This window comes from Oculina patagonica, chromosome 11, assembly GCF_052425735.1.
Source record: "Oculina patagonica isolate OP01 chromosome 11, crgOcupat, whole genome shotgun sequence".
Taxonomy (NCBI): domain Eukaryota; kingdom Metazoa; phylum Cnidaria; class Anthozoa; order Scleractinia; family Oculinidae; genus Oculina; species Oculina patagonica.
This window is the reverse complement of record NC_135768.1, coordinates 147,605-175,136: the sequence shown is the minus strand read 5'-3', so window position 1 is coordinate 175,136 and position 27,532 is coordinate 147,605. Positions and strand designations below refer to the sequence as shown.

Below are 27,532 nucleotides of genomic sequence, written 5' to 3'. Positions count from 1 at the left end.
TTGAGAAAATAGCTTCCCTTTCGTAACTGGGTGGTCAAAATTGCTTAATTTTGCCTTGTATCTATTTCCACTTCAGAAATATGCGAATTAGCTTTATTAATAAAGTTACAAGGGTCAATAAAGCTACGATAGTCGCGAAAGATGCAACTTTATGTGTCGCCATTTTGGCTTTGTTTCTTGAATTTTATCCCCGTCAACCGGGCTAAAATTTTCCATATGAACAGACGTCAAAATCCGTCCTGGTAACTGAGACAGCCCGTAAACCGGGCTCATGTGAAGAGGCCCTTAGACCTTTAGGACTTAAAAAAAGCTAAAACAGCAGCGATAGCGGCATCGAACAACAATGGCTTGAAACTCTCCAAAACATGGAGTTTAGAAGATTTCTCACTAAATCTTCACTACTTCCACGGTATTAGTTTAGAACTTTTTCCTCATTTAGCCTTCACAAAATCGCATTTTATTCCAGAAACATTCAAGATTTTCAAAGAAAACACCCAATGTTTCTTGATCGGACCAAAATCATAAAGCGTACTTTCAGCCAAACTTTTACAATTATCCTCCCTTCTTCTCTCGATCTCCCGTTGTACTCGTTGGCATTTCTACCGATAGGTACCACTAGTTTAAAGCGATAACTTAAAAGGTTTTCTCTGCTCGTCCAAAAGGCATTTGGAGCTGGTGTAAAGCTGTAGAGCTGAGCAACAAGACAGGGCTTGTTTTTCTGAGCAGCCAAGCCTTTATAACCGATAGAATTCTCGCGCGCTGATTGGTCAAAAATTATGGTCGATGAGAGTTTATATAATATATAACCTGAATTCTACGCGCATTTTGATTGGTTCTTACTTATGATCTGCCAGAGTACAGACGCATAGATGACATCACGCGGTGGTGTGACTCGCGCGCGTGATCGGAGTTCATAGTCCAAATTAACCAGTAGTACATGATTTCAGGTCAGTATAGTAGGGAGGGAGGGCATGATTTCAGGTTAAGTCCAAAATCAGAGTTGTCGGCAAAGTTTTTCAAACTCCCGGGGCCACAACAAAGGAAAACAATTTAGCTTAATTACAAATCTACAGTGAGAAATAATTCGCCAAGCATCGTCCACCTTTCGAAGCATTTAACGGGGCTAAACATGCATGAAGAAGACAGTGAATTATTCGAGAAGTTATCGAAATCGGTCAGTATAAAACACGGATTGCGGACTACGGACTGGGTATAAAACACCGCGGACTGGGGTATAAAATGCGGACTCAAACTGCGGACTAGGTATAAAACACTGACTAAGGTATAAAATGCGGACTAAGCATGCAAATTGCTAACAAACGTGACCTGTTGTTAAAAATAACTAGAAGCAAGCTGTAAGCATCAAAGTTGTCTCATCTCGCCTCGACAAAGTTAGCCTTTTTTCTGCAGAAAGCCTGCTCGTAGGTTACAGCAAAGTACTGTAAAAACACCTTAAAATTCCTCCAATTGTGAGGAACTTAAAATTTGTTCTTGTTTCATTCGCTTTAGTCTTTGATTCTTGGATCGGAGTTGCAGTGGAGACTCGACTCAAAACTTTATATAATGTTGTCGACTTCATGTCGATGAGATATGCAAGAACGAACGTCCTTAAATATTCTTATTTTTATAGAGTAGTGGGAACATGGAGTTCGCTTCCGCTTTTTATTCGTGAGGCAACAAGTGTGAACTCTTTTAAAGCATTAGTTAGAAAGTTTTTTATGGATCAGCAAAAACTTTAAATATTGTTCTTGTTTACTTATTTATAACTATTATAATTTCATTTTGTTTTTTGTATTTTTATCTTAGTACCTTAGGTGATCTGCTTTAATATGGGGTCTTGACTCTTTTGTAGTTCATCCTTTGGCCTTTGTTTTTCTTAGCCTTAGTAATAAATTAAATCATTACAGATAACTCGAACCTCCTGCTCAACTCGAACCTTCTCCGATCCTCCAGGTGTTTTTTCCCCTAATAATCTAATACCCTCGCTAACTCGAACTACCGATATCTCAAACCTTTTTCGATCTCCCTTGAAGGTTCGAGTTATCGTTATTCAACTGTACATCTGGCCAGCCTCAAGTGGCAGGCACGTGAGAATTTGACAAACAACCCTAATTTGCATGACAATGAAAACCGGGTCAGACGTTTTTTCCCCATTTGTTTTTTTCTTCTGGCAGTAGAATTTTTTAGCCTCTTCAGTACTTGAAATTTCGTACCTCTTTTTTGGTATTACAGGAGTGTGAGGGGTGTTGAAATAAGCGAATGGAGAAACGTTAAAACAAACCGCGTGTTAGTGTCGCGAAAACAAGCAAATTTCGGCAAAATTCGTACGTGTCTGTCGCGTGAAGCCAGAATATAATCCTCTCAACATTCGAGTCCCCATCCAATGTTGTAAAATGGTAGCAAAGGACTTCTAGAAACAAACTACAACATTGATAGGGGGAAGGGGGGTTGGATAGGTGGGGCAAAAGGATGAAATTGGTCCATATAACAATAAAATAGGGCCCAAATTGACAATGTGTCGACACTTTTGTCAATGATTGTAGTGACCCAAAAAAAATTTCTTCTGAACTCTGTAATTAAGCCTAAAGTCTTTGATGTCTAATGACGCAAATTAAATTTCTTCTTCTAAAATCTGTAATTATAATACATTTGCACTAAAAAAATAATATTTAATATTTCATTTTCTGTTACTACCGCAATCATGGTTGCAACCCATGAATAAAACACACATTTCCACATTAACTTCTCATTGACCATAACTAAATCCTTTGGCACAAAATAGTCTCTATTTATTGACCCAAAAAGTGGTCATTAGTTCATCACTTATCAAAACCTGCAGTGGAGTAAAAAAATTACCTTACTATCAAAAAACTTAGAATTCCCTGACTTTCCCATGACCTGCCAAAGTGGACCCTTCACAACTAGAATGAACATTGAACATTTGTGAGTACTTAGCAGACTCGTTCCTAGCCCCTACTTATTCATTCTCAAAGGTGATGAAAGACTGGGGAGAAATGATATGGAGGTTGCGAGGCAGGCTGGGAAGGACAAAGAAAAAGTCCGGCCTTCACTTGATGCAACGCGTTCTAGTCAAAACCGCCTCGGGAGTGACTGAGAACGAGTCTGTGTGAGAAGTATCCATTGGAGAAAAGTTAAAACCATTTTTCCACATTAAACTTAGGCCCTTGATAAATTTCAGAAATTTCATGCATCAGGCTTGATTCACTGTTAGTAATTAGTAATGTGAATATGTCCCATCAATACGTTGCGGCAAATCTTTGCTGTAGATATCCCATGGATGTTATGGGAGGATACTTGTTTGATCCATCCAAACATTCAATCATGACTTTATTGTCGGGATGAACAAAAAAGGCCAGTGATCGACGCACAATTCTCTGCTTTAGTTCCTCTTCTGGAATAAGTACTCTGTGTTTCTGAAATAAAAACACCTTTTAGGTCATTGACAAAGTTGTATAACCGCAGAGGTGGTAAATGAGGGTAAAACTGATAGGTCTAATTTGGTGGAAGATCAATCTCTATTTTCTCCTTCATTCGTATCCATACATAGCATGTGCTAGGTCATGAGAAAATAGGAAACAATCAAGAAGTGGAAATTTCTTCTCAGTATATGTGAATGGCCTTCAATCAGGTGTAAAAATGGGTACCGGCCGAAATAATGCTAGGGTGGGGGGGAGGGGATATGGACTAGCATTCCATCCAGGGGGGAAGTAGAAATATTCCTAGCCGCTTAATGCAACCGGGATAATCTCTGGCAGTATGGGCCACTTGGCTCAAGGCTTCCCTTTTATACGTAAATCATACTCTCCTGGGTTGAGACAGGTGAGGACAATTTTTTTGTTGATATCAGAAATAGGAAGGGCAAATGTACTTCTTATGCCTTTTTGCAGAACTGCACAAGATCAGACTCAGCACACACAAACTTGGCAAAATTTCAATGTTTTGCCAATATTTTCAATGAGTGGATTTTCTACTTACAGTGGATTTAAGTTTGTCAGCTGTCCACCGCTGCATGAGATCTCCAATATTAACTAGAACAGTTCCAGAAATAGGTCTGGCAGGCATGTATTGCCCATTCACTGGGAGCACCTACAGAGTACATTGTCAGGTTCTTTGTTACATGAAGACTTACAGCTAAAATTAAGTTGTTTTTTATTGAGGAGACTGGAAGATGGACTTTAATTTTTTTTTACCTAAACTAATTATGAACTTTCAACTAAACTGGACCTAACGGTTAGTGTGCTGGACTTCTGGGAATGAGCAAACTAGGTTTAACCCCTGCTGGTGTCATTGCATTGTGTTCTTGGTCAAGACACTTTACACTCACAGTGCCTCTCTCCCAGAAAATTAAAAGCTAGGGAGGGAAGGGTACCCTGCCATGGGCTCCGCCCTAATGGGCCATTAGATTGGAAGATGGACTTAAAAAATTTTTCACCTAAATTGGCAATAAGTCCACCAATAAGATAGGATTTGACAAATGGCACTTCCAGGGGCATGAAAATTAATATTAAGAATCTTAGTTGCATGTTTAATGATTCTCTCTAAAAAAGTGGCCATCCGTAAGATCCTAGCAAAAACCCTTCGAGACCTGCTAATGTTCCTATACGATCAGTCTCCTGGATTTAACATGGACCAAACTCGCACTACTCATTTGCCACATAATGGAAGGGAGTACTTCACAGACAACAAAATGAAATGTTTCCTCACCTCTAATCCACCAACTTCATCTTGAAACAGTAGTGTGATGGAACCATAGTCGCTATGCTCTCCACATCGCACCTGTCCTGGATTGATGTTAGACTCTTTAGGGAGGGGTGGGTAGTATAACAGTCGTAGGGCAGTTGCATTCTCTACAGTACCAATGGATCCATGTACTTGTGTAAGCCACTTTGGGTCCTGAAATGCAAAAGGTACGTGAATGTACATGTATGTGGAGGACACACAAATGTACAATCTGGACAACACAGGTGCAAATTCAAACTGGTTATTGCAGTTTTCAGTGAAATGCAAACTCTGAAATTCAAAACCCAATTAACGATTGCGTTTTTCGCTGCCATCAATCATAATTATGGCGACAGCAAACAAACCATGAAAAAAACAAAAAAACAAAAAGGAACCAAATCTACCAATCAACAACAGACCTGACCTTTTGACCAGGTTGAAGTGAACTTCTGTTTCCCAAGAGGTCCGCTAAGATGATTGACGGCAGCAGAAACATAAACTGTTGGTTGAGAATTGAATTTCAGAGTTCACATATCTAAAATTGCAATAACATGACCATTTTACAAGACAACCCAGCCACATTTGGAGAATTCTACACAATTATGTTCAAAAGTACATATACATACTTATGGATGGCCTAATTAATGACAATCACATTTTCATTATTGAAAAAGCAAAACATGGGATACTTTTTGAGCATTTGCCTTTCTGGGAAATCATACCTCTGTATAAAATTAGAAAACAGTTACGTGGTGTTGTTGCTAAATTGCTTCAAGTCATGAAAGTTAATCGGTGAGTTATAAGTACCTGTAACTTGAGTCCAATGCTGACAACTTCAAGAATTCTGAATGTTAGGTCTCTACACTTGTTGAAAAATGATGTGACCACAGGTTTGAAATCTGGAACCTCTTGATCTGGCCATCTCTAGTTAAATAATGTAAAAATAATATTATTATCATTAACACAAATTAATACAAAACAAAATGACAACAAAAAAAATGCACTGGTCAATCTTAAGCCACTACACAACACAGGTCTTTAGAAATATTCCCCAACAATGATCAACGTAGAAAGGTCACATGAGGGGACCAGTCCCTGCAGCTAGTCCCCTCATGTGTGCCAACCTTAATTTAGAACTCTATGCAACATCAAATTTAGTATCAAGCCTTGGGTAGGTAAGGAAAACATGTTGCATGTCTTGATTTAATTACCACTTAAAATTTTTTTATGTTGACTTTATGACTGGAACATGTTTAAAGAAAAATCACTGTATGTTCTGCCCTTATGAGCCCATGAATAGATGAGCTGTACCAAATATACAGTGTACATTTATAACAACTGGAAAGTCGCATCAATTTGAATCCCATCATTTTAAGCTACAGACTGAGGTTAATTACTAGACAACATGATGTGTTCTTAGGATGCCATGTTAGCATGATAACATTGAGTTTGGAATGTTTGATAGAAAATTCTTTTCTTACCTGTGTCTCATCTTGAAGCTCACAAACATTAAAGGCTTCCTTTAAATCTCCTGGTCGTGAAGGATTTAAGCTGTAGGAAACAATGTTCCTTATAATGTAAGAGTTAAAGGGACACTGTCATGGGGATGTTATTGCTTTTCAGTAACAAGTACTATAACTGGCAAATAGGTGTTCTCGCACATGAAATGCACTAGCACATCAAGATGGAGATGTAAAGTTAATTATTATTGAAGGAAGAAGAGAACCATAATTTTTAGGTCTTTTTTCCAGTTCACAAACACAGTCCACAAATCAGCCTGACTTTTTCAAGTTGAGATCTAAAGTTCTTGATGGCATCACTTGTTTATCGCTTCAGTGCACTTTGATGGTGTTTTTTTACAAAATAGTACCACTACTTGTAATTTCCATATGTCTTCAGGCTTTTGAGTTTTTGAAGTAAAACTGGTGAGTGTCCATTTAACCAGCCTAGTCAGTAGTCACTGCTACCAAGAGTTAGCTCCTCACACCCTCAAGCCAACAATATGTTTTTGTTATACAACTAATTTGCAAAGAAAATACTATATCATTACCGTAGGTAGTTTGAGAGTAGCCCTGGGGGTAGTTAGTCATGGCCTCATTCACCACCACCCCCCAAGTACCCCTCCACCTCCCCCTACCAATCTCTTTTCTTGTTGAGTGCCTAGGTACTATCCCATCCATCCCCCTCCCCACGCCACCCACAACTCCAGGAGATAGTGATCAAGAAATTGTGAGAGCCAAGCTACTGGAAGGGTAAATGTAAAAAACCGGTATCTGACATTTGCAGAATGCAGAAATCTGCAGACTGCAGACTAAGAGAATATATTGTTACCTTTACCAGTATTGAAAGCTAACCGTAAACAAGCTAGCCGGAGTGAATAGTAGGCTAACCCGAGTGTGTAGTAGGCTAACCAGGGTGAACTTCTCACTCAGGTTAGCCTACTACGCACTCCAATTAGCCTACTATTTACTCTGGTTAGCCTCAATAGCACTTCGGTTAGCCTGTTTACGGTTAGGTTTCAATAATCATTAATGGTAAAGGTAACACAATATATTCTCTTAGTCTATAGTCTGCATTCTGCATTCTGCATTCTGCAAATGTCAGACACCGATTGATCACACAAGGAAAAAAAAATGCATATTACCTTTCTCTCTCAAGGGACACCCAGCCAAAGTTTTTACCATCGGAGGGGCGGGTGAATTGTGTTTTGACAGCTGTTGGGAGATTAAAAAATCCATCACCTGCCTTGCGAACTTCTGAAATCTAAAATAAAACATAATTGCATACATTAATCAAGACAATGTTCAACTATATGCCCCTAACAACTGAAAGGCATCTTTTAATGGGCATTTGATTTCAGACGTGAGAGATTGTCTTAGGAAGGCTTAGGACGCCATGGAGAATTAAATTTTTTAAATTATACCCTAGCAACTAAGATCTTTCATTTAGACAACTGCAAGCCACACTGCATAGGATACTAGCTACAATCATTGACAAAAGTGTTGACCCATTGTCAATTTACGCCCTTGTTTATTGTTATATGGACCAATTTCATCCTTTTGCCCCACCTTTCCAACCCCCCTTCCCCCAATCAATGTTGTAGTTTGTTTCTAGGAGTCCTTTGCTACCATTTTACAACATTGGATGGGGGGGAGGGGGCCATTTTAGCAGACAGTCATGAAATTTAAAAAGTAGTGGTAAATTTGTCATAAAAACCGCAGAGCGAAGTCAATGTGTCAACTACTTTTGTCAAAGATTGTAGGTAATTAAGCTTATACTTAGCTGATAAAGACATAATGCACCTATCAATGGTTTGCCCCAGGATGGGGGGGGAGGGGCGGGCAACCCACGGGAATTTGACATCGTGAAGCTCTCCCAGGGAAGGGATTTTGACATCTAAAATGGTCTGCTGGGTTAGAAATTTAAGAGGAGATATGTGAAATTTGACATTCGCTAGGTTCCCAGGGGTGGGGCATTCGACTCTGGATTCCAAAAAATGTCAAATTCCCCTGGGGTCCCCCCCCCCCATCCTGGGGCAAACCATTGATAGGTGGATAAAAACAGCTGATATAAAATACTGATATTAATACCTCTGCCTCAGATATTCCGTGATTTTTTAAATACACAAATCCAATCGTACTAAAAGCTGTGTGTATCTTATCAGCTAGCATCTTTACGGATTCTTCATCATGGGATGGACGGTTCTGGCAATTTAAACCCATGATATCAAAATCCACTACTGGGATGATTTCGTCCGCCATCTTGCTTTGCTGCCTGACCGGCCCAGTCCTCCTCGTTTTCCGTGGGTTAGGCCTTGTTTTTCCGAGCAGCCAGGCCTTTATATTCTCGTCCCTAGCTCCCAATCTCGCTCGCTCCAACTCTCTCCTGTTCTGTCACTTTGATTTCCGTTCACCACAAATCGAGAGTCTAGAACAGGCTAGACGGTGGAGATTGCTTGCGGTAATTTCTGGAACTAAGTTTTTAACTCACTTAGTATAAGGCACATTCTGCTCATGTGGATAAGTAAAGTTAGTGAAGTGAAGTGAAATGAATACTCTATTTACCTTCGGATTGTAGAGTACAGTAAACTCTCTCTAAGACGGACACCTTCGGGACCGGCCGCAGCTGTCCGTCTTAGAGAGGTGTCTGCTCTGTAGAGAGTCGAGGTTACATGATACCAGTTATTCTGAGATAATAAAGCTAAGCCTTTGCACAATGCAACAAACCTTTGGTAACTGCAACAAGACTAAAATAATAAAAGGACCGTATTTGCTTTTTAAAGCAAAATTGAGAGCTTCTACAAACTGTAAAAATGTAAGTAGAGAACGACCTCTTTAGTGTCCATATACGTAAGCAAAGAAGTAATCCGTAAAAGCGTCATTGTTGGTGGTTAGTAAGCTTGGTATACACGTATCCTTAGGGTACTGACCAACTTTGCGAAGTTTGTAAGTATTTTCACTAATAAAGCATGATAAAAAAACACCTCTCAAGTGTCCGTTAATGATTTCAAAGTGTCCGTTGTCCGTCTTAGAGAGGTGTCCGTCTTATAGGGAGTTTGGTTACAGTAAAATGACTGAAAAACGGCAGGGACCATCACCAGGTGTCCGTCTTATGGAGGTGTCCGTCTTATAGAGGTGTCCGTTAAGAGAGAGTTGACTGTAGCTTATAACATAGCTACACTCATTTTCTTTTATAAGAACGCGTAAAATTTGGCTGAGCCTGAGGATGTTCTTATTTTAGCCCATATATTTTCTTAAAGTTTGGGGCAAATTTCGGCCTCAACGTTCTTATAAAATTGGTTCTTATAAAAAAAGAGTGAAATATCGGGGGTGATATCTCCAAGCATTTCAACAGTACAACGGTATAACGGGCAAAGACCAGACCACAACGCCGGGAACTTCGCGCCCTACTCTTTACGATAAGTGTTCCTATAAATTTACAATTTTAACGGTGGACCTAATTTCGGTCGGGGGCTTCTGAAAGTAGGACGAATTTTGCGGTTATTTTATGGCATTTTGCGTCTGAATATTTTTAGGTGTATACGGCAAGGTAACTAGTCATCAAAATAACTCCAGTAATCATATGAAATATAACACAGTAAGTTTTACGATCGACAAATGAACGTAAAAAATGTCTCAACATATTGTAACAGAATTAACTGTACAATAGAGGACCAGTTTTATAATCAGAAAAAATTATTGGACAGTTTTATGTGTTTTTGCTTTAATTAATTAAGAAGCTTATTTTCAGAGGGAGTTATAGCCGGGAGGTTTTATATTAAATGTCCTTAATATCAGAATTCTGTGGCAGTTACTTAAATCGGACAGTGAAAGTGAAAGGCTATGAACCGATATCGTCTACGCTCTCCCCAGTTTCCTTTTCTTTCTTTTAAAGAGAAAGAACCAATAAAGCAATGACTTTTCTACCGTTTTTTTATTTTATTTCTAAAAACAAAGTTTCTTATAACAAGATTCTTTTACTGTTTTTTATGATACAATATTTACATGCTCAGACCGAAATCCACCTTATAGAAACATAACAAATTAACCATTTTCTTTATTATTGTTGCCTATGTATTATGTTAACTAACAGTTATCTATTTTAGATCGTTTTATATAAGCATCTAATTATATGACCAAAGAGCACTTTTCTTCTCACGTACAGTTTAACACTGATATACCAAACCTTGTTGAATCAGCCTTTTTCCTCTCGATTTAAGCACTGACTTAGTAGTTCAGCCGTATTATAGACATAACAGGTATACTTTAGCAGGATATATAAGAGAACAAACCTGTTGAGATCAAGGCTAAATCAAAGCACTGTAATGTAAAAATCGTTTTGGTCTTAAGTTTGACGATCCTTTCAGTGGTAGTTGTACGACCAGCCAATCAAAACAAACGTTGCTTTTGGGCAGACAATCACGTGCATCGTTGTAACGGACGAGTTCTTCTCTCTAAGACTGCTAGTTCTGATTGGTTAAAAGAATTTTTCCGCTACAATGATTCATTCTGTGGTTCCTTTGGTTCCAGTTTTCACAGAAAAATTTCGCCTCAGATTTTGAATTTGTTGTTCTTAATCTGTTTGTACACATCGCAATCTCCCCCCCCCCCCCCAATCATCCTGAACACCCTCTTTTGTGTTTTTCTTATAAAGTTAACAAGGTTTCCTTCAATAAATAAGTAATTTTGTACATAACATATCTTTTAAGACACTTTTTTAGAAAGTCGCTGTCTACATTCACATGGCAAATTCAGTTGTTCAGGTATATAAAATAACATTGACTTCACAAGCAAAACCTATCTAGTACTGCTTTTCCATAAAGCAGCGGTAAAGCATGCTAACCGCCTTTGGAAAAATCGATCGCGACTTTACTCATCAATAACTTAAGTCATGTTCATGGGCTTTCTACAGCAAAAGTCGATATTGAAAACAGTGATATTTCCATTGAAGAAAATGTAGATTTTCTCTGACTAGTTAAAGTAACTCTTGCTTCAGAACAGATTATACGTCTCTTTAATAACGATTCTCTGAGCACACAGAGGCAATTCCTCGATCTGCACTTTACTACAAAGCAAAATGTTTCATATATTTTAATATTTAATGGGAGTAGTTTACCGGTTAATTCTCTTTTGAGGTAGCTAGGCACATATTTCTTCTTAACCATTTACCTTACTGCAGATAGAATCATTATGGTCTTTGTTTTATAATAAAGCAAACTAATTTTCTGTCCTTTTCCCAGTAAACTTTTTTACTATTACAAGCAGTTTCTCGAAATATCTACATGTTAAAACTAATAAACTACAGTTTTTCTGGCCGCGAAATCCAGCTAATTTACTTACAAGTGTACATGTTGACAATCTCTCTACACTTTTGACATTTCACCTGACAACACCAAAGAAATATACAATTGCAATTTCTTGTAATCTTGACTTGTTGAATGTTATGGCCCCGCCCGCAGCATAGCAACTCACAACCGTCGATTCCAGATGAAGAAATATTGCACTCTCTTCCCGCAGTCCCGAGGGATCCCTCGCTTGCGTCTGCATCACAGTAATTCGGCGACGGTTGATAGTATATTAAATCTGCGTCTGTAGGTCGCTTTAAGTGAGTGTATCTTGGTTTTAGACGTTCTTTTCCTCTCCTGTTGAGTTTTATAATCATTTCTGCCGCGCTGTCGTATTTTAGTTTAAGATGATCGCCGACTTGACGAAAGGAAGGTTGTTGCATCCAACATGTTTTCAAAGAGCACGAACCGGATAAACCATGGCATTTGCATTTCCGCCATACTAGCTTTGACAGAGCCTGAAATAAAATACAACCGAAAACAAGCAGTGTTACAATAAATGCAGTTTGTTAAAGTTGCTCGCAGAGACTGAGTATTGACCAGAATTGTGGCGCATACACTGTTTACGTATATGACAAGCTTTTCTTGCCCATCATGTTACCTCAAAATCGTCTTTATGGATACCTTAATCGTTTTAGTTTGCGTAGTTTATTTTCTTTTAATTTCCAATAACTGGCTTAATGTACGGTTATTTCCGCTATTTAATTTTCTTGGGCGACGCCATCCTGAATCTGATAAGGCAAAGAACCGTGTTACGTCATGTGTTTTCAGATGGCGGCGTCCACGAGTTTTCATGAAAGAAAAGGAAGATATAAATTATGAAAACCTATACGCAAAAAATTATTGATATTCAATTTCTGCCATTTCATTACATTGTTATAGTTTTCACGAAAAACACTTTTGCCAAACGTTTCTGTGGGTCTTTCCGATTTTTTTTTTATCGCTTCAGAAAAAACACCAGTTTGCAAACCAAACTGCCCTGAAATGTAATAAGTGGTTGACAAATAAAAACTATTATTATACATTGGTGTCACCAGCTTGATTTTGATTGGCTATAAGCACGCAGCTAATTCTTGCTTGCTGTTTCTCTTACGTCATACCTACAGACATTAGATTTTACATATGTAGAAGTGACGTCATACCTACAGACAATAGTTTTATGCATGCAGAAGTGACGAAAGGTTGTAAGCTTATAAAAGTATATTTTGTGCGCGCTCTTGTCTTTACAAGTGCAGCTCAGGAATGTGCATAATAAAACAATTATTGGATTCGGTTTTCGCATGATAGCGATAATTATCAAGGCCTCAGTTTCTGTTATCCGCCTCAGCCTTCGGCTTCGGCAGATAACAGAGACTTTGGCCTTGATAATTATCGCTATCATGCTCAACCTCATCCAATAATTGTTAAATAATAGCATAAGGAACTTGAGAGAAAACAAAGAAATATGAAAAAGCATGTAGTGCGGCGGTATTTCATTACAATCTTTACCTTTCTTCCTGCCTTGCTGTTGTATCTGTTCATGACAGCCCGTGGACTATTGCCTCTCGCTCGCGCATCAGTAAACTGCTCTGAAAACCAACTGCCAAACTTGATGTTACTATTACAGCCTGACCATGTCCAACCCTTCTGTGTCACGCCACTCATCGAACGGTCACAGTCACAACTCTCGATATTGCCAGCACTACATGAGGCCGTGACAGCATGCGCCACACCAGCGGCTGTGATAGCGTGCAGATACGCTGATTCTCGACTTGCTAAGGAGGCAATAAATAACGTATATGAGTTGGGGAATACTGACTCAACCAATCAGTTAATCAAACGTTTATTTATGACCTAACTCGAGAAGAGATATTGCGTATATACCGTACATATAAAATAAAAGATCATTTTAAGAAGAAAATAGTGGAACTTGATAAACAGGTTCTGCGAGAGGATCAATTTAATTAAGGTGTAGTTCGACAGAGTTATAAAGAAGTTCTTTGCTCGACCCTGGTAAAAAATCTCTTATGGCCAGCGCGGGAAAACGCACTATAGACAAGTTACTATAGGTTTTGTCTTGACTTCTGATTGGTTAAAAAATCCAAGATGTTTATTCTGATTGGTCCGCGCACGAAGTTGTCAGCAACCTCTTGTAAGTACCAGTTACCAAGTAGAAGGTGTGTTGGGGAATATAGAATTTAAGGGACCCACCCATATAGTCAACAGACTGATTGTTCTTGGCAAGGCTTATGTCGTTGGCATATGCTACTGTATTTAAACTAAGCCAAAAATCTTCGTGCCAAAGTAAACAGTTTTACTTAAAATTAGTTGAAGTTAGCAATAGAGATCGATAAAATTGCATGGGACTCAAAATATCAGTATCTCATATCTGAACTCAAGCCTACCTAGTGATTTGTCAGAACAATTCTTCGACTGTTTTCTTGTATTTTAATAAATCAAGCATGGAACATAAATTATAATTCTATGTGATCAATGACTGGCTAAGCTGGCTGGGAGAGTTGTATAAACATATTTGTTTCCGTGACCAGAAAAAATTTAAAACATTAGTTTAAGACTGTGATTAAAGGTGACCTTAAATGTGTGGACCATTAAACTGATAAAAGCTGTTGCGTTCATGGTATTTGTTTAATAGTTTTTTTTTTATCTCATACAAGGCGGTCTTGTACTAATAATCAAAACCATATCAAGTAAAAGTGTGAGTAATGCTGACAAGTAAACAAGTTTGCTTGTTGGTTATTATGTCCTGAGTGTTGAATGTGCGAGGAATGCAGTGATTATTCGTTAGTTTTCCAGTTTCGCATATTTCAGTAAGGAAATGTTTTCTCTACAGCTAAAGAAGAAGTAACTTATAAAACATTATCATCAGTTCACTTTTAGTCAGATCACCCTAATTCACTAAAATGTAATAAAAATTCAGTTTCCCAATCAGTTCTCTGCACAAAATGTAGTAAATGTTATGGGCCTTGGGCCCAGCGTGAGTTATTCCAGATATACGTTTCCGTTCACTCCGCAGATAAAGTTTAAGTTTGGTAAAAAAAAAATCCCATGAATCATGTGCTTAGATAAGTTAGGTGTGGTTTTACATCAGTACATTGCTTTCCTGATCGAATCGCTTCAGTACCAATGGTTGGTGTAACGCGGCACCAGTTTTCATTGACGCAAATTTAAATGCATGGGAGGTTAACTCGGGTATTTGATTTCAGCCAAAAACAAAAGAGGTACTTCTCTTTTTTTCTTGTGATAACAGTGCGCACTTTACTTATATTTCGTAATCAGTTCTCCAAGGAAAACTCGCCCATGTTGAATCAATCCTTTGGAATGTTATCAATTTGTTTAGTCTAAGCGAGATATATTTCCAGAATGTGCCAAGGAAATGTATTCCAAAACAAACATATAAACTGTTGAAATAACCGGAATAGGAAATCAAAAGCGAAATTATTTTCTTTACTTTATTTTAAACAACTAACTTGTAACTATTCAGCTAAAAATGAATTTATTGCCCAGAAATTGCAATCAGTTTAGTCAATACCTATTCTACAGTTTTCTTTTTATTTTCGCCATAACTTTTCTGCAAAGTTTGGACATGCAATCATTGGGCAGCCATAACCCAAACAAATATATCTTCGGAGTGAAGACTGAGGAACGATCTTTTCCACTGAGTTTTAACATACTGGGTCCCGATAACTCGAACCTTCAAGGGAAATCGAATTATCGGGGGTTCGAGTTTTCGCCAGGGTAAAATTAGTAGGGCAATCGAAAAAGGTCCGTGCGGGAGGTTCGAGTTATCATCCCCTATATCCAATATAATTTCTACAATTGGATTCAATATGTAGAACCTTGAAAGGAATTCGATTAAGGTTCTTGTTGTCGGGGGTTCGAGTTTTCGAGGGTAAAATATGAAAGAAGATGACCTGGAGGGGAATCAAAAAAGGTTCGAGTTAGCGGGAAGTTCGAGTTATTGCGGGTGTAGATCGCAAAATTTGGTGAAAGATGATTAAGCCGTCGAATCTTTCGAGCAGACATGAGTTAGTTACTGTTACAGCGAAGTAAGGTGCAACTTGAGATATGCTTCTAAGCTATAGATCAACTAAGAACGTAAAATCGCCTGCTTTCTATAGAGATCGCTGGCTATCCATGACGGTATGGCCGGCACGCAGCAGACCCTGAACAAGAGTGATCAAGCTACCCGACGCCCGCGCGCCCAATAATCCTGGCGTTTTCTTTCGTTTTTCTATCTTATTTGAACGGCTTGAACATTTTTTTGCTATTTTCTCGAGTTGTCACATACAATGGAAACTGTAAAGCTGCCTTGTGAAAATGTTCACTTCGTTAGCTCTCTCCCTTTCAGTGCAGTTGAAACTTGTTTATGAACATCAACTTGGGATTCAAACACAAAGAAAGACTGATAATGTCTGGGTCAGATAATAAACACAGTGCGGCGAACCCGTACCGCTATAAAGAAAACATCTTGTCGCCCGTACCGGTCATTTCCAACTATTTTTCCCCAAGGAAATATAATCAGTGACCGCACCTCAATTTCACCCAAGTTTAGGAGTTGTACGGCGTTTTCTTATAACTCAGCACATACTCCGAGTAGTCTTTTTCAATTTGGCGGCAGTATAATCTCACAAAACTGTACATAATGGCTTGACTGACTCCTCTAAAACTGTTTATCATGTCTTTTACCGGTGTTTGTCTGTTATAATGGAAGTGATTTTGAGGTTTCCTTTCGCATTTTCAGTTGGATTAACTAAATCGACTGACGTATTAACTTTAAAGAGGCCACATTTTTTCAAGATGAAAACGCAAGGAAAAAATAGGAATCGAATTGTTTCGTGAAAGACAAGACTATCATTTCGGAAAGTAAAGATAATGTACCGCAAATTGAACTTCTCTAAAGAGGACATCCTATAGATAGCTTAATGTGGTTAGCCATTGCAATTTGATGGTAATACCTTACGTTTTAAGAGTAGCACCGACAAAAGTTAAAATTTGTAATATTTTTTCGGCTGAAAAGCTAGCAGTTGTCCTAATAAAGGATTCTGTTCCAAAAGACGTTCTATAACTGTACATTAAAAGACGGTCTTTTTGAATAACAAAATGAAACAAAACTCTAATGTTGTCGCAACAAAACTGATAGTCAGTCATCACGCCGAACAGTTGTTTTTCTTTGCTCTCCGGTTTTTGAACTTCAACGGGGGTTAGAAAAGCAACCAAAAAGTAATCTTGAATTTCGTTAATAGTATCACGTCTTAAAATTTCCAAAGGGTAAGAAAAAAACACAACCTGCAAAAGAAGATTCGTGCACCATTTCATGGTCTAAGTATTTATCATGAAAAATCTTAGGTCTGTAAACAATCAATAAACTGGCCAATGTGTGATTTTCACACAACAAAAGCGACTTAAAGATCACAAGCGTAGCGCCTATGAATAAGGTATAAAGTTATTAGCTAGTTTCCTACAATGGCCACACAACTAAACTAACTGCCGATAAATGGTAAAACTTGCAATAGGACGAGCGCCGCGTGTGTCAGTTTTAAAAGTAGACTGACAATCTAGTGTCTGTTAAATTCTAGTTCCTGACAAATAAACTATATACTAAGAAAACGAAACCTCTCGGTTTAAGTAAACAGTTCTTAAACCTGTCAACTCATAGAGTCATGTGTAATACTCTAAATGTAGACACTTACCTCGCTTAAGTATCGGGTCGAACAGCGTCCCAGATTCAGGCACAGCCGAGCAGTTCCATCGCCTTAAACGAAACTGAATCTGGCATTCTTCAACAGCTTCTTTCGCTCCCTGAGCGACACTCGCCATTAGAGTTGGGTGTTTACGGCAGAGGTCTCGTTGTTTTGTGTTAAGCTGTGGAGTTGTAAAACACAAGAGAGCTGCTTTCTTCGCTGGATCTGTAGAAATTGGCGTGTGTGTTCCTAACGTCCTGGGAAAAGTAGAAATGAAGACCGGTTCACTTTTCATTCCGTTTCACAGAGATATTTGAACAGGTTGAGATGACTCAACAAAAACGAAGGTAAGTTTGAACTACGTAAAATACTCACCACCAAACCGATTCGCTGTCTTTACAGAAACATAAACAAATAACGAAGACCCAAAGAAATCTCATCTTTGTCGCTTGATTAACTCGCCGCGGGCCTTTCAACGCAAATCGTTTTGAAGTGGGTTTTTCTTCCAGTTGAGAGAACCGCACGTTTTTTGTCGTAATACTCGATAGACGTGTCTTTTCCTAAATGCCGAATAAAAGGCTGGAATTGGAATTAACCAGGTGTCAACAGTTTAAGAGGGTGTCATTCAAACTAGCTAATAAAACCTGCATTCAAAAAGTGATTAAAACCTCCTACCCACCGAAATCAAGTCGCCCTGAAAATGACGCAACGTCGCCTTCATCGAACCTTTTCAGAGAGCGCTCGAATTAATATCAAGCGAGCCCATTGTTCCGCTCAAATAAAGCTTTATTACGATGTTTAATAGAATGAAATTTGGTCAATTTGTTTTGGGTGGCAAATATCTCATCGGTTCACTGCGTTGATTAAAAATAACGCTTAAGAAGTTCACACGATGGGTGAAATTATATCGATTTAATTGTCATTATCAGGAACGCTTTAAAACCAGAATCACTCCTAACGGAATCAATGTGAGAAACTGAGTGTGTTCACTGAAACTGGGATTAACAAGGCTTTTATCGGCGATGGTAAAGTTTTCTCTTTGAAACGTTTTCCCGCGAATCAACTTTTTCCCGATTTTCAGAAGCCGCTATGTCAGAATTTATCGGAAGTGCGTGGCCCTTCTATTGTAGTGGGCGGAATTTGGCCAGCGCAAAAACAAACTGTTCGAGTAATTAGCCGTTTTCAACACAATATATTACATACCTTTCACAATCAATTAATTATAGTTATCTCGGAGTGATACAATAGATATACGCTTTGTGAGGCCTCTAGGGGCCAGTGAGGAAGGAAGCGATTGAAAAAGAAAGTTTGATTTGAAACACTGAGGACAAGAAACGGACATGAGTTCGTTTTTTGTTTTAGTTGTTCCTTACGTGCAAGTTTTGTTGAATCACGGCTAGAAATGATTTCTTTTTCGCCGTTGTCACATAGGTGCGACGCCGACAATTGGTTAATTCATTTCGACGTACGGTTATCCTTGAAATGTTAATCAAACGAACTCTTCGACAACTGCAATGATGATCTGTCTCGATTTTTGTCTGAAAACATCGCGGGCTGTTTTTCATAAAACACATAAAACGACCGAAACCCCTTTCAAAGCTGTTCCGCCATATTGACAACGAACAAATATTTTCTTTCGTAAGTTTGTCTGTGGCTTTGGAAATCGCGCGGGTTTCGCGAAAAATGTCAGTTGAAGTGGCAGCTGGTTTGTGCGTAAAAACCAGCCGTGATATCATAATCCAGCACAAGGTTTAGTTCATGCAAACTAAAGCTGTGTCAACATCTCATCAAAAAGAGTCTAGCGCAATCTATCAGGGATTTAAAATATAGTCGGTTTTACTCTGTGTAAACATCCAACCAAAGCGGCTTACTTGAAAGACACAACAAATTAGTGCGAAAAATTGTTCAGATTTTCTCAAAAAAGGGCCCTTAACGAAAAACGTAACGATCATTTCCTTAAAGGGTTACAAATTTACGACTTTTTGTTTTCTTGTTGTCGCTTAAATGGTTTATCTGACCGCGAAATTTATAAGTTCGAAGACTTCTTTTTGGCGCTTCCTTGGTGTGTAGATGAAATCATTTAGGGCCGGGCTATAATCGGTAAAGGTCGAGGGTTGTTCAGGATAATTAAACACCCTTGGAAATGTCTCAGTGCCTGTAATTACAAAAACTACTGAGTTTAAAACACGATTTCCTTGCTGGAAGCAAAAAGGCGTTAACTCGATTCATCCGGGCAAGGCCAGAGAACTATGATCGCTTCACTGAATGTTCAAAAAAATTAAAAAACATTGTTGGGTTAATTAGGCCAGAGTATTTTGATGTCAATAAGCTCTCAGCAGTGAAGTAGATTAATCTTTGCTAATCTTCTTCTTAGCCAGATTTCCAAATTACTATTTCCCACTTGACATCGAGACGACAAAGATTCTTTTTTATGCTATCTTATATGATACACTATCAAGTAAAGACCACCCATGTCCCACAACGAGACCGTCCTGCACCTTACCACGTGTGTGTAAGACTACACAAAGTGTCGGCGGTCCATCCCGTTTATTCTGACCAAAGTCGATTCTCTGATAGTCAAATTCTCATAAACTACTAGAAATGTATGGCGACAAGTAGGGAGAATTTGTTCCCTGTTATCCAAGAAGCGCTATCGAACCCACTCAGATCAGCTTTAGCTTTTATATATTGACTGATACAATCTGTTTTGCTGCATGGTTCGGGATTTTTTCTATGCCGTCGTTGACGGTTATGGAATATTGAAAACTCGTTTTAAAACGTCCCCCTACAAACTAGCGAGGTTTCTAGCTCTGCTGCTTGTTGCATGTTTTGACGGAGTTAACGTGAGGAAATGAAATCAATGTTTTTTATGACTTGATGCGACTTTAAACAATGAAGGGGACCTTGCAAAAGAATCGTTTAATTCTCGTTATAGGTTTTTATCGGCGTTATTCACTGTAGCTGGTAACAGATATAATGACTGTTCATAGCCGCTATTTTTTAATGAAAAATTTAGAACGCAAAAGAAACTGCGAGCGTAAAGCACGAGGGGTGGGGGCTTGGGACGAGGAAAGCGAGCAAAAGAAACGAACGAAGAAAAATAAGAGAAAGTGGCTGGTCGGGAAATCGATCAGTTAAAAAAAAGTCTGGAAACTCACATCACACAATATTTAAAAACCATTTTATTTAAATTTGTTTTTTCACTCTGTAGCTGGCACATATTAATCGCTGCTTTATTGCAAAGAACGGGAGCTTTAGTCTGAAGTAATCTGTTTGAAATACCCGAAGGAAGGTAAAAGAGTAAAGCTGGAATAGCAAAAAGGAATAAAAGTGAGAAAGAAAATGCCGCAGTGTGGCAATATAATAAAAACGATTTAAAAAAAAAAAAAAAAAAAAAAAAAAACGATTTTAAAAATATTACAAGTTGCAAAAAGCTTCTCTTTTCTCTTACAATAACGATCAACGACGGGCTCGAAGCGTTGCTGCACTCCAAAAGTTTATGGCAATTAATTGAATAAATGATTAAATTAAATTTCTGTCCCAGTTATTCAGTTTTGTTTTTGTCCTTCTTTGCATTCTTCTCCTTCAGTTTTTCTCTCTCTTCTGCAGCTTTCTTAAGTTCTTTTAAGTTGAAATCCCGCTCAATGTTGATCTGTTAAAACAAAGAAAATGGAAAAGTTTTAACAAAAATATATCACACAGGGTTTTCCCAAGAAGATGCACAAAGAGGTCTGATACAAAGAAGCCATCTTACTAGATCAACAACTTTGCCTGAAAGAACCCCTTGTTGGTAACCTCCAAGAAAGTTGGATTTACGAAGGAACGAACGAAGGAACGAACGAACCCCCCAATTCCACGTCAAACTATAGCCCTGCCGATGCAACCAACATTCCAAATTCCTCCCAAAATGAATCGCCCAGATTTGGCCAAAATAAGTGTTAAGGTACAATCTGAGCATTATCCTTCTAATCCAAGAGATTGACAACTCAACTGGGAGTTAGTGTCTGTGTCTGGGAGGCTCCTGGATAATCAGGGAGAGTTTGGCCTGCAAGTATGCCAATACAACTGACCAGTCTCTAAAATGGCCTCTGAGCAGTCCACTAAAAGTCTGGCTAATCCCTGAACTTGTGCTACACTCAAAAGTACTATTAGGTAATTGCTACTGCATACCTCAGTGAACGTATAAGGTGTGATAACACCCCTCCTATCTACCAATGGCCTCCTTTTTGTCTCTTTTCCTCCTTCATAGAGAATTAAGCTTGGAAGTTGTTTAGAAACAGCAGACCCATCCACCTTGTGTCTGGGAATTAAAAGATCAAAACATCAGTAAATGAATCTTTGTAGGAAATGTATAAATTATTTTACATCCAAATGATACAGAATATTTATTAAATGGCAAACAGACTAGCAAACAGAACATCCTCTTAATTCATGTCATGACTTGTAGTGCACTTGCAGTTACATCACCTCCCTGCTCTCGCCTCGCCTCACCTCACCCCCCTCCTTTCCCTTCGTTTCACCCCACCCCACCCCCTCTCACCTCACTGCCCTCGCCTCATCTCCATCTCCCCTCCCTTCCCCTTCCCTCCTCTCCCCTCCCCTACGTTTTTCCATTTTCTAACCTCCTCTCCCCTACCCTCACCTCCCTGTCTCTCACCTCATCCCCCCTTCCCTCACATCACAGAGATTCAAGGCAACAACATAAGAAAACCATAACATGTCTGGTGATTTTTTACATAGATTTTTAAATTTACAGGCTTACTTTTCAGCTATGATTGGATATTTTCCAACATCAAGTTTTCCAAATCTTAAGTGACTATGGTTGTATCTGTGAAAAATAACAAAGTTCAATAACAAAATTATTTTAAAAAAATAATTTTCTGATGTTTGATTTTTCTTTTTTATTGTCTTATATTCATTATTGTAATCTGGAAGAAAGGAAAATAAAAGACACACTGGTTTGAAAAAAATTAAACCAAAAATAAATATAAACCACAACATATACTGCATGACTTTAAGGACGTTCGCGCTCATTGTTACCCCCGCCGCCCCCCCCTCTCGGCGGTCACGGGGCGCGGCGCCTTGGGATTCTCCGTGGGCAGGGTGTCGCATTCGGGGCGGGGGGGGTCATCTCATTTTGCGCGCGGGAAGTCTCGCCCGCTCGGTGAGGGAATTGCATGTTGGGAGCGCGCGTCCTAACAACAAGGGTCAAGGGAAATATATAGGAATGTGCCAATAAGCTGATTGAAGTACATTAAAAAAATGACCCCAATATGTGTGTTTACCTTAGAGACAATTCAGCAAATGTTGGAGCAAATCTGACACATGGAGGACACCAAGGAGCGTAAAATTCCACCAACCATGTGATAGAAGGATCGTCACGAAGAGCATCCTAGGATAGAATAGTTAATGAATTATGTTGTAGATCTAAAATGGTTGTTGCAGCTAATTTTAGATCTCAGTTTATTTCTAATTTCAACCTGCCAGTTAGTTTTTTTAAAAAAGAACACATTTAAAAATTACAAGTCATAAATCAGAATGGAAAACTTAACATAATGTTAACTAAGAAATTTCAAAATGCACAGTGGTAACTTTGATAGTGTGTAAAGTGCCCCATCTTGTAAGGAATCCTTGTATAAGCAGTTGACATGTGTTCTTTATATTCTCTTAGTGTCTCTTTTCACACCAGACTTAACGAATGTTTATTAATAAAACGTAGTGACTTGACACATGGCTTGGTGGTATAAACCTGCAATGGACTAACATCCACCCTGAGGGAAGTAGCATTACTTTAAGACACTTGTTGCAAGAGAGACCATAGTTAAGTATAAAGATGGAGCGTTGAAAAAAAAAAATGATACTTAGGATTGCAACAGAATTAAACATGACGGAAGTTTCTTACATCAAGTGCTGGTCCTCTAAAGAAGTGTATCTCATCTGGTCCACTGTATGATGGTTCAGGAAACAACAAAAATAAAACTGAGGAGAAAAGTTTGAGCAGAAGTCAGAGTTAACTTGTCAATTTTGAACTAAAAGTTACTCATTCTAAAAAAGCACACTCTTAACCCTGCTTGGCCCCCAGGTCCTTAGATAAATGTTCAAAATAAATTATTGTGGTCCTCCCCCCTTACAGACACCCCGCTTAAAATGATATATGGAACTAAAAATAAAAAAAAAGCCCCGAAAAAAAAAGAGGGACGGAAAGAACCCGCTATACAGGCTCCGCTATAAGGGGCACTATAACAAGATTGAATGTATATGTAAAAAAATTGGACCCTGAATCTGATCCCCCATTTACTTCAATAAGTCATACATGAGTTACTTTGTTCTGAATGTCCCACTGCGTAAATTGTGTCCTAGCACAGACAGAAAGAGCCTATTTTATCACTTTGAAGTGAACTACATTAAAAAAAAAAAAAAAAATTTTAATTTTTTTTTTTTTTTTACTTACACAACTCTTACCCAAACTACAAACAAAGTCCATTACACTAGACTCACAAATAGTACAAAATATATCTTGCACAACAGAGATTTGGATCATCATTGAAGTGTATATAGTGCTCACACTTATCAGTGTGGCAATTAAAATTCTAAGAAAGAAGCCAATGTGAGTTACTCACCTAAACAAAGAATCAGGTAAATCAGGCCAAGTCTCAGGTCTGACCTCGCAAAAAGAACAAAGTTTGCAATTTTGCTAAACAAGAATACCATGGAGGCTGCTTCTTGCCAAGTTGCTGCAATAAAGAAAAATCGAAAAAAATGTTACAGAAAACAAAATATGTGTCTTCATTGTTGCCACTTGAGTAACATCATTATAAGCATTTTTCACAAATGTGGCTGATTGATGATTACACATACCAGGGCTAAAAAAACTTGACTTCCAGCGTGCTCATGGGGAAAGCAACTCAAATTGCTTCCCGGGCACTTTTCCCCCTTTCCCAAGTACTCATGCTTTTTTCAAAATCTCTTCTTTCAAAAACATTGTTTTAGAAATTAAGGGGTTTGCCAGGCCCTGGCCCTCAGGCAAGTGGCAGTCACTGCCCGGCGGTTTCCCGTGCGGACTGGGTTTTGTTGAGCCCTGCATACTTACCTATGGATCACGAAAATCATTTATTTATTCACAGACCTGTTTACTTCATTTCTTAAATAGTCGAAAGAATGTTAGGTAGTAATAAATGTAAACAGTTAAATACCTGGCTTCCATTTTCTGTTCTTGACAGCCAAAACAATCACAAGAAATGACAGTAGCTCAAAGTCCCGCTGTTGTAAACAAAATATGGTATATTCTTACACCTTAGTCCAGTTATTCGTTACCATTGTATTATTTTAGTGTATATCAGAAATGTTGAGTACAATACACAGTTCAGTTATTGTGTTGTTCCAGAAAATATTCATACCTCTCCCACGGAAGGGTTTTTGGTTTGAATCCCCCCACCTCCAAGAAATTCCAGTTAAGCCCAATATTTTCCTTCAAAAATTTTGGCTTTTGAGGCCCCCACCCCCTCCAAATTTTCATTGATGTTCCATGTGGTGTTTATGGATATTTTCTAGAACTGCACATTTGAAGTTTTGTTCTAAAATGTGTACAGTTTTTGCTGATTAAGCAATTTGCTCATAGTAGTATTGGTTCCAAGCGTGGAAGCTTAGCAGTGCTAGGACATTTCTTTGGTGTCTGTTGCATAAGGTGAGAACTTCTTTGCCCATAATGTGATGCTAGTCCACTGCTGTTTACCTCCTGCATTTGGTCATGTTGTTCCAACAATCAGCTGGCACCAAATGTATTTGTATACCTGTGTGGTTAGAGGTATTACTAAAGCAGTGAAGTGTCTTGCTCAAGAACAGAGTGTGAAAAGACTGACCACACTTAAATGCAGTGGATGTTTGTTTAGCATCCAATGCACTTCAAATTAAACTACCATAATGAACCTCCCATAGTCAAGCAGTCTGGGTTGAAGCCCTGGCCTGGGTCACTACATTGTGTTATCGGGCAAGACACTTTACTCTCACAGTACCCCTTTCCACCCAGGAGTAAAATGGGTATAGGCAAAGTTAATGCTGGGGGTAACCCTGTGATGGACTAGCATCCAATCCAAGGGGTGAATAAAAATACTACTATTCACTGAATCCTACAGAGCCTAGGAAAAGCTCTTGCAGTTTGGGACACTTGGCCTGACACAGAATTATAAGACTTACATACCATAGTCACAGTACCACCACTGATAGTAAAGATTTGTAACTCTACACTGAGAACACATTTCAGTCTAAATGGAGCACCCTACTTGCAGTTGAAATACAGTTTGACAATGAAAGGGCGAGATATTGATTTTGGACGGAGAATTTAGATGTTGATTACCCTTGGGAATAGCATGGTTAAATATTAACTGTGGGCATGCATAGTGTTCTTAGAACGTTTTTAGTAAAACATACACCTATTTCTTATGTGTATTATGTATCAAAAGAACACTATAGAACGGGTAGATCGGCCCTGCATTGGAGTAAATGACATTACTTAACATCTAGAAATCAATAAATCGATAAATTCGTGGTGTTAAAATCGATATTATACGCGCAAGAAAAGTTCTACTTACCCAAGCGAGATAACATTCTTCTCCTGGGAAAAGCCACCCACAAAACGGCTCAACACATTTTAAAATCACATATAATAAGGATGCCACAGGATTTAAAATGTAGTGACCACTTAGTAAAGGCTTCAACGAGTCCAGTTTCATAGTGTTCGGTCAGATTGTGAGCGTTTTCTTTGGATATCGTATTCACATGTTCTAATTCCCGGAGAGTAATATTGGTGTCACTTTCCAAAATTACCGCTGAACTGATTGCGTGACAAGTACCTGGCCTCAACCTCAGGTCTAGGGCAAGCGGAAACCTGATGGTTACCATAGCAGCTGTCAGTTTTAATGAGCGGTTTTAATTTTCGCGATCAGCTGAGAGAAAAGTACGCGTGTAAACAAAGAACAAAGCGAAAGCGATATTGTTGTGTACAACTTGTTCTTTTACGAAGGATCGCGGAAACTAAGCTTGATTTCATCGCCCTTGACTTCAAGAAATACTTGAATTGATTTCAGTTTGAAATTTTGAAGGGTTGAGTGGTTAAATTACCCAGAAATATTCAGCGATTCGTTCGCTTTTAAGAGTTACAAGATGTCGGACGATCTGGAATCGCTTCCACCTGAGATTATGCTGGAAATATTGTCTTTCTTGGATACAAGAAGCCTTTGCCAAGCTTCACAGACTTGTACGAAGTGGTATGACTTCATTTACAATTCCGATCTTTTATGGAAAAAGAAATGCAGACTTCTCGATCGAGAAGAAGTCGAGAAAGACATTCAAACAGGTTTCTGGTGGCGAAATATTTTCATTCGTAACTATGGAACTAATCTGGTGAAAAAGCGTTGGTTTGAAGGAAAATACAGTCAAGTGAAATCACAGGATGAACTACCAAGTAACCATCTTGGACCACTGAGTACGGAAGCTTGGGGATGTATATTGGATAGGGAAATTTGTCGAAACAGTTAATTTGATCGCAAATACAATCTGTACATCGCATGGACGAGCGTCAATCTCAACGGCATTTTATTACTACTTTTGTTATCGATGACTTCTTAACTCCTGTTGAAGAGACTACGAATTAGTGAGGAGCAGTACAAGATATTTTTTATCTCGTCCACTGTGCGGAATAATCTTCCAGTCATCTGGTGAATTCACGAGACAGAAATTTTGTGACACTGATGGCAGTTGTGTATAGAAATATATATCAACAATTTAAATATGAATTTGGTTTTAAAACAAATAATTTATTTTACCCTTTGTCTGAAAAATAATACATGTACATGGTTGCTGTGAGGATTTTCGTGGTAGTCAATAAGAACAATTTTTTCCATTGGTAACACATTTTTTATTTTTTATATTATTTATCTTTTCTCTATTGCTGGCAGTAAAGTTCTCATTGTCAGTTTTATTTTGCTCACCAAAAACACAAATTGCTACAGTTGAACCTCTTCTTGTTGACACCTCCCTATAACAGACTGTTCACATAGTCTGAAAGAGACCAAAATTCTTAAAATTCTACCTCATGTAAAAGGGACACTTCGGTAATACAGACATTCTTCCCTTTCACTTTCATTTTCACTTTTTCATGCCTTTGTGTCCATATTAAAGAGGTTCAACTGTATATACCATAATTCAATAGATAATTATATTGCCAACTCTTTTAACTATCCAAACCAATTTGGATACATATTATAACACG

At 38.5% G+C, this 27,532-nt stretch overlaps 3 protein-coding genes across 4 annotated transcripts; all 3 read right to left on the bottom strand.

Annotated features, from left to right (window-relative positions):
* Positions 1-3,211: 3,211 nt before the first annotated feature.
* LOC144630030 (uncharacterized) lies at positions 3,212-8,518 on the bottom strand. The gene is made up of 7 exons (XM_078488308.1): positions 8,331-8,518; positions 7,385-7,503; positions 6,222-6,291; positions 5,548-5,664; positions 4,726-4,914; positions 3,997-4,107; positions 3,212-3,434 (listed from the first exon to the last, which is right to left on the bottom strand). The coding sequence occupies exons 1-7, from the start codon at positions 8,499-8,501 to the stop codon at positions 3,258-3,260; spliced, it is 954 nt and encodes a 317-aa protein (XP_078344434.1). The 5' UTR covers positions 8,502-8,518; the 3' UTR covers positions 3,212-3,257.
* Positions 8,519-11,490: 2,972 nt separating this feature from the next.
* On the bottom strand, positions 11,491-18,378 carry LOC144630074 (protein Wnt-3a-like). 2 transcript variants are annotated; one of them, XM_078488355.1, is made up of 5 exons: positions 17,945-18,378; positions 17,641-17,825; positions 17,275-17,522; positions 13,073-13,338; positions 11,491-12,042 (listed from the first exon to the last, which is right to left on the bottom strand). In XM_078488355.1, the coding sequence occupies exons 1-5, from the start codon at positions 17,984-17,986 to the stop codon at positions 11,572-11,574; spliced, it is 1,212 nt and encodes a 403-aa protein (XP_078344481.1). In that variant the 5' UTR covers positions 17,987-18,378; the 3' UTR covers positions 11,491-11,571. The 2 variants fall into 2 exon arrangements, with proteins under 2 accessions (XP_078344481.1, XP_078344482.1); XM_078488356.1 differs by having other exon boundaries at positions 17,641-17,844; positions 17,945-17,995.
* Positions 18,379-20,424: 2,046 nt separating this feature from the next.
* LOC144630182 (thioredoxin-related transmembrane protein 2-A-like) lies at positions 20,425-26,104 on the bottom strand. Its single transcript, XM_078488480.1, has 8 exons — positions 25,854-26,104; positions 24,459-24,525; positions 23,886-23,999; positions 23,168-23,244; positions 22,551-22,657; positions 22,028-22,093; positions 21,436-21,565; positions 20,425-20,917 (listed from the first exon to the last, which is right to left on the bottom strand). The coding sequence occupies exons 1-8, from the start codon at positions 25,992-25,994 to the stop codon at positions 20,810-20,812; spliced, it is 810 nt and encodes a 269-aa protein (XP_078344606.1). The 5' UTR covers positions 25,995-26,104; the 3' UTR covers positions 20,425-20,809.
* Between the last annotated feature and the right edge of the window lie 1,428 nt (positions 26,105-27,532).